We start from the raw sequence: 11,919 nt of genomic DNA, 5'->3' as shown, positions 1-11,919 counted from the left end.
CTATTTGTTGGGCTTAAGTCAGAAACTCATTTCCCGGCCCATCATAAAACCTGCAACAAAATAATTAATCAAAATATGTTAAATGAGAATCAGATTAATAATTTTGTTATTAATTATTTTTAACAATGTTTAGTCATCACAAATATTAATTTAGAGTTTTCCAAACTCATCATATATATATATATATATATATATATATATATATATATGTTTTTTTTTATCTTAAATCACAATTTTATGATGACAGAAAATTAAAGAGATAGAATTTAGGATTTTTAAATTTAATATATATATATATATAATCAAAATATTTTAATTTTTTTATAATAAAAGTATTATAGTTATTTTTTATAAAATATAATGTTAATTTAGACTAATTTAATATTTGATTCACTATTTTTTTTTGTCAATTTAATTTGTCTGACCTAATTTTAACAAAAATAACACAGTTTAATCGATTATATGTGTTAAATTTTAATTACTAAAAAATATTTTTAAAAAAGATATTTTAGACATCTTTATTTAAGTACTTCCTATATTATAATATATGGCATAATGTCACGAATCACTAATCAATCTATTATCATACCATTACATATGATCAATTTATGAAGTGATACGTATTATTAACGATCTACATTTTCAAAATACATCAATATGTCATTAATAAAAAATAAATCAAGAATTAATATAATATATTTTTATTAATCTCAAAAATATAGTTAATATAATTAAAATTTTAAAAATAATTTTAGCACACAACATCAATCTTACCTTATGTCTTATAGGGCTTAACTCAAATTAAATAGATAACTATTATAAAAATAATAACAAAAAATGTACATCAAAGCTATATGAGATGTTAGTGTTAATTAGCGAAGGAAAGTTCAGTCGAAAGAGAGGGAACTAATTAAGGTTATAATAAGATGTGGCCATGATCTTATTCCTAGTCCTACCCAGCCCAGGGGTGAATGTGAAGTGAAGAGCATGATTCATATCTTATCCTCTCATACAGAGTCGACACGTAGGATTCTATTTGCAAGTTGACAACGCATGCTTGCGTGGATCTTAGGATGAAAATCATCATTTTATTTATTAATTTAATATTTATGCATGTACATTAGTACGTTACAGCTGTATTGCAACCACCTGCGCCGCTATCTTCCTAATGCTATTGGTCTCAACTTGTCATATAGATAGACACATAATCAGATTTTTTTAAAAAAATTTAAAAATTAATTTTATGGACCGCACTAATGATAAAAATCAATTCATATCATCAATTGTGTTGTGATATGCTTTGTTTCGAAAATGTTCCATTTCGGGCATTACCTGAATACCTGTTCTGTGTTTTGTGTCGTACCTTATTTTAATATAATATAATATATGCAAAGGTGCAATTGCTAGTAATTAAGTGTAAGAGAATATATGGGACTTTCTAGCACCTGCTTGCAGCATCTCAATGGTTCACAAGGTTCGGCATGGCACCTACTAGACAATTCTTCAAGCCCAGATCTCCGTGATTATCTAATTCCGGTAAGCTATTATTATTTATTCTTGATAAATTATTATTATTACACCATGTTGGTATAATTTTCTATGGCTAATTAAAAAAAGAAAATAAAAAAATAGTTCCATTTCGTGTTTCCTTGCAATTGTTGGTGTTCTAACATGGTGTATCCATTGTTCTTTAGTATGGCTGAGGGGATAATCTGTGATCTCCGGCTTGTGAACTAAGATGATGAATACAATTAACAGCAAGTTACCAGTTATAAGTTCTGCTAATTAAGGTAATTAGTGATGCGTTGTTTTCTTTAATTTGCTTTCTCTTCTTTGTTAAGTGAAGTGTAAGTGTGTATAACATTATGATTATTGTTGAACTACTTGATAATATCTCTTTATTTTTATGTGATTTATTTTATCCCCGTTATTTTATCTTTCTTGGTAATAAACAAACTCATAATAACAATTGAGGGTAATAAAAGAATAATATTATCGATTAAAAAGCTACAAAATTCACTCTCACTTGTGATATTATACCATATTCGTGTTCTTTTGCGAACCTTAATTAGCTTCAGCACCTGAGAAAGCCTTTTCAATTTTCAATCTGATTTGGTTTCTTCCTTGTTTTTTCGTTTTTTCTAGAAGAAAATCAAGGGAAAGAACATGTATGGCCTGCCTCTCTATATACTTTTTACCATTTTTTCGTTTTTTTTTTTTTTATTTCGATATGACGCTGAGTTATCTGTGTGAAACGGTCCAAAGTCCCAAAAAAGAATAGACAATATGTATATACACACCATGATGTACTGATTCACAAAAGCTAACCAACTTAGATTTGGTTTAGCGGGTACTTCATCATTAGTTTATTCATCATTAAAGTAGTTTATTTAAGTAAGTGTTAGAGATTTGAATTCTTCCTTTTATATGGAATAACTCATTGATCAACAGTAAACCATTAAATAGAGTTTAGATCTACGATAAATTAGTTCTTGAAATGCCGATTTGAAAAATACCGTGAGAAACCGAAAAAAAAAAAAAAAAACTTTATAGCTTATAATAGCAAAACTTATAACTTGAAATGAGCCACTTTCTTAACCTTTTGATTCTTTTTTGTAATATACAGATTTTATAATCTAATTGTTTAATACTTTAATTTTCTGCCTATTTTATCAAGTCTGATGAATGCTGAAAGTGATATTCCTGTTTTCTTTTTTTTTTTTTGGGTAATAAGTATGTTGATATTTTTCGACTTGCTGAAAACTCTTATAGTCACCCAAAAATTAAAAAAAAAAATCTTATTTCTTCCATTTCGAATTTAACATTTTTTGTATTGCTTGAATTTTGGTCATGACTAATGTTATTTTGTGTACCAAAGCAGGTCCTAAGGCCCGGTTACTGTGCCGTCTGAAAATGCTTCCTCAGAATGGATTGGGTATCATTGCAACCCACAAATGGGCTCAATTGGGCTCGTCTGGGCTTAGAATGGGCCGAGAGGATCCAGACCCAACTTCTTTTAGGTACGGTTTTTATTTATTTATTTAGTTATTTATTTTCGATTTTTGTCTTGTTGTTTTCTTTGGGGAGAACGAACACGCGTTAGATAGAAGCAGAACGAAAGCTAGTTTGTTAGATATGAAATTATGAGTTTGGATTGTGTCACTTTCCACCGAGTTCAATAATATCACAAGAAATTGTGGCTCAAATTCAAGAGCATTAAAGCTGCTTTTCATTATTGATGTTGTACCAAACAAACCAACAAAACAAATAAGACATGTGTTAGGTTCAGAGACTTAAGGATTTAGGAACACACACGACCATTAATGTGTAATTTTGTATAGAAATAAGATGAGCTGATTTTAGAGTAAACGGTATTAACAAATGTAAATACTCACATGCATTTATGTTAATGTGAAATTGATAGTTAAGAACTACTAGATAATTTGAGAGGTTTAACTAAATTGTTATTTATCAATTTTCAGTTACCAACTTTATATAAAAACGACGACATATGAATTTTTATCATTAACAAAACAGATTCCAAAAGAACAAAAATCCTTTTGTAGCCTCTTATAAGGTTATAATATCCAACAAAGATTACTTTGTTAAATGTCCAATAAACTTTTAAGAGTCATTTGGAAAAAGTTTTAATATTTTACTGATAATGACAACTTAAAGTATGAATAGGTGTGACTGTTTGATAGGACCATATAAGACACAATAATAGAAGCCATTGATCCAAAAGTTTTTTTTTTTTTTTAAATACTTTCATTCATAAAAGTAATCAACGATACAGAAAATTTTAAATTTAAATCTAGAAGAGAAAATGAATATTCTATATGTTGAATTATATTCAATTACAAAAGAATATTAATAAATAAAAACAGAGACAAATTTGATGAGTCTCTTTTGTTTATAAATTTACACCCAATGTGTTGTAACATAATGTTTTTTTTTTCCTCCAAATAGATTTAAACACATTTTTTCTAATCTGAGCAAATTTTTATGGAGAAATTTTTTTTCAATATATCTTTCTCTTAGATCTATGTCAATATATCCAAAATATTCATAAAAAAGAACAAGTACTCCACAAAAGAGAAGAAACAAACTACAAAGAGAATTACTGAGATCTAAATTTCAGAAAACCAAAAACCAATAACCAGAAAAAGAAGAAAAGGTAAAGTAGGATGAAAGAAAAAGAGAAAGCTAAGTGTGCGTGAGAAAAGAGGAGGAGAAAAAAAGGAAAGTGAAAAAGAGAGAAAGAGGTCACCCTTGTCTTGTAAGGATGAACCTAAACAACAGTTCTTTAGCACGTGCTATAAGAAATTAACAGAATAGCGACCGATTTTAATTATCAATAAAATTGGTTGTTAATAGCGATTAGTTTGGTGACCAATATAGGATTTATAGTATCAAAAGAAGTTGGTCGCTAATTTCGTTCAGCAACCAATTTTAGCGACTAACAAAATCGGTCACTAATAGTAATCAATTTGGCGATCGATAGGTCTTCTCTATGACCTGAATAAAGTTGGTTGCTAAATCAGTTTTTTAACCGTGAGCACCTAAGTTGGTTGCTATTTCTAATTTAGCGACTACCAAAATCAGTCGCCCAGTTGTTATTTCTGTAATTTCTTATAGTGACAGCTTCGACTTTTTCTTGACACTTGGAGAAAAAAAAAGTTGGAATTTTTAAAAACACATTTATTTCCAAAGTTTGGTATGAAAGTAATAATTTTTAAAACGCATTTATTTTCAAAGTTTGATCCAAAAGTGATTGGTTACTCAGTTTTCATCATTAGCGCTTATTACTAGAAAAGGTATTTGTATTAAAAGTATTTTATTTTATTTTTGGTAAATTAAAAAAATTATATGTTTTGTACTTTTAAAAGTTAAGAGTGTTTTTGAAAATATTTATAAGATATTGTTTAAAATTAGTTTGTATATTTTAAAATTAGAAAGTCTAATATAATTTTATATATTAATAAATATTTATATTTACTCTTAATTTTATCTCTGTTGAAATCATTTTAAATGTTAAAAATAATTTTATCAATGATGATTTTTGTAATTTATGCTTATTAAAAATGATTTTTTATTGATTAAAGTTGCTATAATTTTTTAATAGCTATTTCTAAAAAATAAATTTTAATAAATTATTTTTAAAAAATAAAAAATTTACTAAATCGAAATTTTAGTTTGTTTCAAAAACACATATGCATGTTAGATGTAAAATATTGACTACCTTTCTTGTTTAAGTGATTTTTCATATCAATCTATACTTTTAAATTGATTCTGGGAGAAGTACAAATATTTTAGATGATGCATGTTTGATAGATGTTTCATTTGCAGAGACCATAATTATGGCTTCTAGAACTGAAATTTCTTATTTTATATGTTAAAATAATAAAAAAGTATAAATAGACAATAAAAATACTAAATAATGTGAACAATAGATATATCGGATGTTTATTTCACTAGGTGTACGGATGGTTATTTTAATATTAAGATTAAGGTGGATAATTTGGAGGTGTAGTGTGGTTTTATTTAATTGGTGGTTATTCATGTTGTTCAAGAAAGTCATTGATTAGGTACTATAACCTTAAAATAATTATTAAAGAAGTTATCAAATGTTAAATCACTTCAAAATCAACTCTATTTGAATTAACAGAATTAAAATTAATGATGAAAAACTAGAAATCAAGCACCAAATTAGCCGATGAAACTTCCCAAAAAAAAAAAAAGAAAACTTCCCTTGTTCCACCTCATATTACAAGTTCCAAATGATTGAATAGAACATCTTAAGGAAAGAAAAAAGGAAAAGAAAAAGAGGGAAAAAGGGGGGGGGGGGTGTTCTATTTTTATTATAATTAACAAGTACCATCTATAATTTAACCCAAATTTTGTTTTATTTAGTGGTCCATGGTTGCATCTAGTTAAATTACTATATGGTCCTTTTGTTCTTTTCAGAAAATAAATATTATCACTTCTATTTTAATAATGTCATTACTCTTTTTTATATATATAAATTTATATAAAAATACAATGAAATTTTTGTTTTTCCTTACATTCAATTAGTAATGATATCATCATCAATTTTATATGGAAATCATGAAAGGAAAGATGAAATTAAATAGTACCATGTCACAGAAACAAACGAAGTAGAATAGTCCAAGCTAGCTATTAGCCAATGGGGATTAGACATTATTGTTGCATGGTGACATACCCATTTTTGTTGGCATTGGATGTGCCCATCACTTTCCACTTATTATTTTTTCTTTTTATTTATTTTTTTAAAATTCTAATGTATCTAATATCAAACAGATGGTGAATCATTTTGATTTCCACCAATTTTAATAAGTAAAAATATTTTATTCAAGCATCAAACTAAAACTCTATTCAATATAAGAATATTTTGTGTATATCAAAAATCAATTACTGAATTATAAATAAATGTATTATTTTGTCATAAATGCATACTTGATTTCAATAATATATAATATGCCAAGAAGTGTGGTTCAAATTCATGAAAGCTTCCCTTCATATATATACATTATTCACATATCTCCTATCTTTATCAAAAAAAGAAAATTATTCACATGCCCTATTGTAGTAGTAGTAGTAGCACCATGAGGAGTTGGCAAAATTAACATGCAAAGCAAGCTGTAATTAAATTAAAGGTGTTTCCCATCTCCACCACACAAATGTTCTTGTAACACTTGATCATATCTGCTCAATAATGCAGGTGTGGGATCTCTGGTGCTGTGACATTCAACCAATCAGAGAATGCAACGTTCCAAAACATCAATTCAGCTTCACATGTCTTGGTGCTACCTCATCACCTTTATTTATTGCCCACTTATTTCCCTCTAACCAATCCAACACCAACACCAACACCAAGAACCAGTGTGTTAGTGTAGTAGTAACTATAGTTGCTTGCTCTGAGATTTGAGAACTGAGAAGGAAGCTGAAATAGCAGCTATTTTGGTTTAGGCCCTTGTGTTTTTTTCTTTTGGCAGAAACACATACATACATGGAGACTGTTATTTCCAACCAATCCCCACCAACTATCCTCAAGGTATCTATATACAGAGTCAGAGCCCCATCAACATATACTTCACTAACTTCCAATACATTATTATATATTCTGCTTATCAATTAATTTTATATGGTTTTATGTTTTTGCAGAGAATAGCTCTAATTTTATGATAATATATGATCTGTTTTAAGACATATGGATTTAATTTCTAATAATTGAGACATTAAAATATGATATGATATTCCAAACTACTCTTGGAATTCAATTATAAGTCACTTGTACATAAAATTGGTACCAAATTTGTCAGTATCAACTCTTTTGGGGAGTTCTACTATTTGAAGTTGAAATTAAGTTTTTTGGTCTATATAAAGCACTCTCTGGAAAAGACTAATAGCATGTTTTGAAACCCAAAAATTATTTATTATTATTATTTTTAAAAGATAGAGCCATTTTGATACACATAAAGTAGCCATGTTTTCCTATATCCTAGTTGACAAGTTTTGATAGATTTCATGAAATTTTTCTCTTTTTTTTTTATAATAAATTTTGAATAATCATCATATATACCATCCTCTTCTCGTGCTGTTAAATTATCTAATTACTCATCATATTCCAGTAAGATTTTGTGGCCACTGGATGGACTAAAACATTTTACAGTGATACTACTACCATGCCTTCTCTGTTCGACTTCACTAGCTAGTAGCTACTTTTTCATGTTATTATTACTCAACGTTTGTAAATAATTGTAATGCAAACAGGGTTTCATTGAACTGTAAATTATATTTAATTGATTGTTTTGAGGGGCTAAAGGGTTAACATTCTTATTTCTTAGTTGATGTATGTAGTTAGTATAATTTTGACAGCTTTATATTATGTAACTCTGTCAATTAACTTTTATTTTATGTGAAAACCGCTCTGACGTTTAGTTTATTCATCATTTCTTGGAATATCCGTTTAGAATTTCTTGGTTTTACTTGCTTTGAATCTCATGTGGAATTACTGTATTGAGAGGATTAAAGTTTTGTTTTCTAAAACCAGCCAAAAGAGTAGTGGTGTTATGGTTTTTCGATTTTAAGGATTTTATGAAAATATTGTGTTTGACCGTAGTAGGAATAATAATTATTTTGCTTCTTGAAAATGTTGATAGTAATATAACTTGAATTTGATGTTTCAACAAAATAAGATTTTTTTCCCCTTTGGACATTTACACCTGTTTAGTTAGTAATTCATGTATTGGTGTTACTCATAATTTAAATACTTCAAGGGTTATATTTTTTATAATAAAAAAAAAGTATTTTTCAACACAGCATGGTTTTGCTCTTAAAAAAGGTAGTCAAACACAATAATTTTTTTATTTTTTTATACATCTTTTTCTTTTGATATAAAAAATGATAATTAAAAGTTAAAAGAAGATAAAAAGAAAATGTTTTTTATATTATAAAAATAATATATTTAATAGTATATTGAAATGTAGTATAAATATGATTTCTGGCTGGCATAGACCATCATTTAAACAGTTTGGTCTACTATTGAAAAGTGTGATTTATGGTTAAAAAGTCATTCTTTTAAGTAAAAGCCACACTTTCCACAGGTAGCTTTAGAGCTTATTATAGTTTTCAATTGGATTTGAATATGGGATGCTATAATTGAGCAATACTAGGAGGACAGCAATTTTGGTATTTTGTAACCATCAATTAGTTATTAATAGTATTTTTAATGGTGTGAGATTATATCCAATGGTGAGAAATTATTCACTTTTTTTTTATGATTAAGTGATGCCCAAAAAACACAAAAATTGCTATTCCTCTAGATTTTTCCTAAAATTTGTGGTTATTTAATCGTTTTACATTTTAAAAAAAAAAGTATTATAACACATGTGAACATTCGTATGCAATTATTTTTATGTAAAATTAATAGTTAAAAATTATTAGATAAAAATTTAATTAAATATATTAAATTATCTAACAATTTTCAACTAAAGAGTTTCACGTAAACATATTGTTAACAAAGGATAGTTGGAGAGAAAGGCAAAGGCGGCAACCTAGATAGTGAGACAGAGCAAAATTACAGATCGAACATAGAACATTAATTGGTAACACGGAAACAAACTAAGTTTGAGTTTCCCTTAATGCTGTGCTTGATGATGGTGGATACTAGACATTGAAAAATACTATTTTCATCCTCTCATTTATGGTGTATTATATATGGTGAAAACTCAAGTACAGTCGATTTCACGTGAAGTTGATAGTCGAGAGCTGTTAGATAAAAATTTAGTCAAAGTCAAATGATCATCTAACGGCTCTCAATTATCAACTTCACATAAAGTCGACTGCACTTAAATTTCCACCATTATATATAAGCTAATTATCGAAGGTGAACTTAGATGTAAATTATTGGCATTACTCTGTTTTTCTGGTGTCGTTTTTCCTGCTGAGTTATACTTAATTACTAATAGGTTTCACAAACTCTTTTCAATTTGAAGTCTAGACAGTATTTTTTTTAAGGCTATTATGGTGTCTACGAATTGATGTTTAAATTTTGTTTAATTTATTTTTTTTAATAAATTTTAAATTTTTTAAAATTATTTATTTCTATACCTTTAAAATTAAGTATTAATTTTTAATTTTTTTTATAGTAAATTGAACACTACTTTTTAGACACCATAACAATAACCTTCTTTTAAAATCTCTTTGTCTATAAAAATGGATCGGTAATTAACACAATATAATGGACTTACAATTTTTTCCCCCTCAACTTATACAATCATCTAATCATGGATTACTACATCAGCGAAAGTAAATAATTTTCAAACTTACTAGTTAAAAGTTTATCTAAATATATGAATTTAACTGGAAGACTTTGTAAAGTTGTCGCTGTTTATTTCAACTGTCATCGTCCGTAGCATAAGAATAGAAATTAAGGCATGCATGCAAGTGTGCATTATTTACGTAACAAGAATGTTAAGTTGAAGGTGATGTTGAAATTACAGAGTGTGAAGGACAAAGAGGAGGAGGAATCATTGCTTGGACAAGCGGAGATATGGAAGTACATGACATGCTTTACCGACTCCTTTGCCCTAAAATGCGCCGTTGAACTCCGCATCGCCGACATCATAGACCGCTACGGCAAGCCCATCTCCCTCTCCAAGATCATCGACAACATCGAGGACGCCCCGTCCCCGGACGCCTCTCTCCTCCTTCGCATCATGAGAGTCCTTGTCCGCAAGAAGATTTTCTCCGCCGAGAAGTCCGACAACGGAGAGATCCTCTACGGCCTGACACGCGCTTCCAAGTGGATCCTGCAAGACACCAAGATGACCCTCGCACCAATGTTGCTCTTAGAGAACCACCCTCTTCACCTCAACCCTGCACACTTCATCAGTGATATCATCAGGGAAGGAACTGACAAGGGAACCGCCTTCTTCAGGTCAGGGATCCAAAACTTTCTTCCTTATTTTTGTCAAATCATTTAACACTCTCAACTATAACTTCACATGAAGTTAACTGCACTTAAATTTCTACCTTTTTATCTATTAGTCACGGTTTTGATTGACGCGGCTAATAGAAAACATCTACAATGAAAATTTTAATTACTAATGTATGTTTTCTGAATCTGTGATTGTAAAAGGTGCCATGGACACGAGCAGTTTGACTTGACGGGATTGGACCCAGAGTACAACAAGTTGTTCAATGAAGGTATGGTGTGCACGGCAAGGATGGTGATAAAGGCTGTGATCGAAGGGTACAAAGAAGGATTCAACAAGATTGAGTCACTAGTTGACGTGGGTGGTGGACTTGGTGGTTCACTCTCTGAAATTGTAAGGGCTTACCCTCACATCAAGGGTATCAACTTCGACTTGCCGCATGTTGTTGCCACCGCCCCTCAGTACGACGGGATCACTCACGTTGGAGGTGACATGTTCGTCTCTGTTCCCAAAGCCGATGCCATTTACATGAAGGTATAGATATATATGTGGTTACTATTTTCATGTGAAAATTAAATGATAACTGAGAATATGTATTTTGGAAACAGTGGATTCTGCATGATTGGAGTGACCAACACTGCATAAAGATCTTGAAGAACTGCAGGAAGGCAATACCAGAGAACGGGAAGGTGATAATTGTGGACCACGTTCTGCAGCCAGAAGGAAACGATCTATTCGACGACACCGGCTTCGCTTTCGACATGATGCTTCTTGCACACAATGCCGGAGGAAAGGAAAGGACTGAGGAGAATTGGAAATGGCTGTTTGCTGAAACTGGATTCCCTCGTTACAACATCATCAAGATCAAGGCCCTTCCATCTATCATTGAGGCCTTCCCAAATTAATCATGGTTGCTTGCTTGTGTGCTACTTACTATCTTTTCATTTGGTGTGGTTTTGATTAACGGCAATGAGCTTTGCAGTTTGCACTATGTTATTATTATCTGTGCAATGCAACTCTGTTATCTTGTATCACAAGTTTGAATAAGAACACATCCATCCACTTTTGCTTGAGCTTGGATTTTATGGACTGATTGATCATCATCAGACCCATTTAAGTTAGCCAGCTTTGTGGGGTGTGAATTTATGTGAAGAATCTATTGCTGTTAATTAATGAATAACAATTAATTGGTGTGCAACTTTTTCTTTTATCTCCTGTTTATGTGAGAGGAATTCTGTGCTACTAATGTTGAAGTCTACAAGAAAAACTTCAAATATGAGCAGATTGGCCTTTTAAATGACTCAATGATGAGCTAAGATGAAATTGGGACCAAAATGACATATAAATAAATTGTATTTTGTCACCTAATGCATTTGTTTATGAGGACAAGATATAAGGTTATGTTTGGTTGTTATCTCAACATAAATGAAACATAAATATAGATATAAGAAGACACTAA

General features: G+C 29.8%; 1 protein-coding gene across 1 annotated transcript; it reads left to right on the top strand.

Moving 5' to 3' along the window:
• Positions 1 to 1,302: 1,302 nt before the first annotated feature.
• LOC130944368 ((R,S)-reticuline 7-O-methyltransferase-like) lies at positions 1,303 to 11,670 on the top strand. Its single transcript, XM_057872658.1, has 7 exons — positions 1,303 to 1,536; positions 1,695 to 1,790; positions 2,882 to 3,020; positions 6,743 to 7,075; positions 10,026 to 10,462; positions 10,664 to 10,994; positions 11,069 to 11,670. The coding sequence occupies exons 4-7, from the start codon at positions 7,031 to 7,033 to the stop codon at positions 11,363 to 11,365; spliced, it is 1,110 nt and encodes a 369-aa protein (XP_057728641.1). The 5' UTR covers positions 1,303 to 1,536; positions 1,695 to 1,790; positions 2,882 to 3,020; positions 6,743 to 7,030; the 3' UTR covers positions 11,366 to 11,670.
• The last annotated feature ends 249 nt before the right edge of the window (positions 11,671 to 11,919 follow it).

Source organism: Arachis stenosperma, chromosome 8 (genome assembly GCF_014773155.1).
Source record: "Arachis stenosperma cultivar V10309 chromosome 8, arast.V10309.gnm1.PFL2, whole genome shotgun sequence".
Taxonomy (NCBI): Eukaryota; Viridiplantae; Streptophyta; class Magnoliopsida; order Fabales; family Fabaceae; genus Arachis; species Arachis stenosperma.
This window is presented reverse-complemented; position numbering and strand designations above follow the sequence as displayed.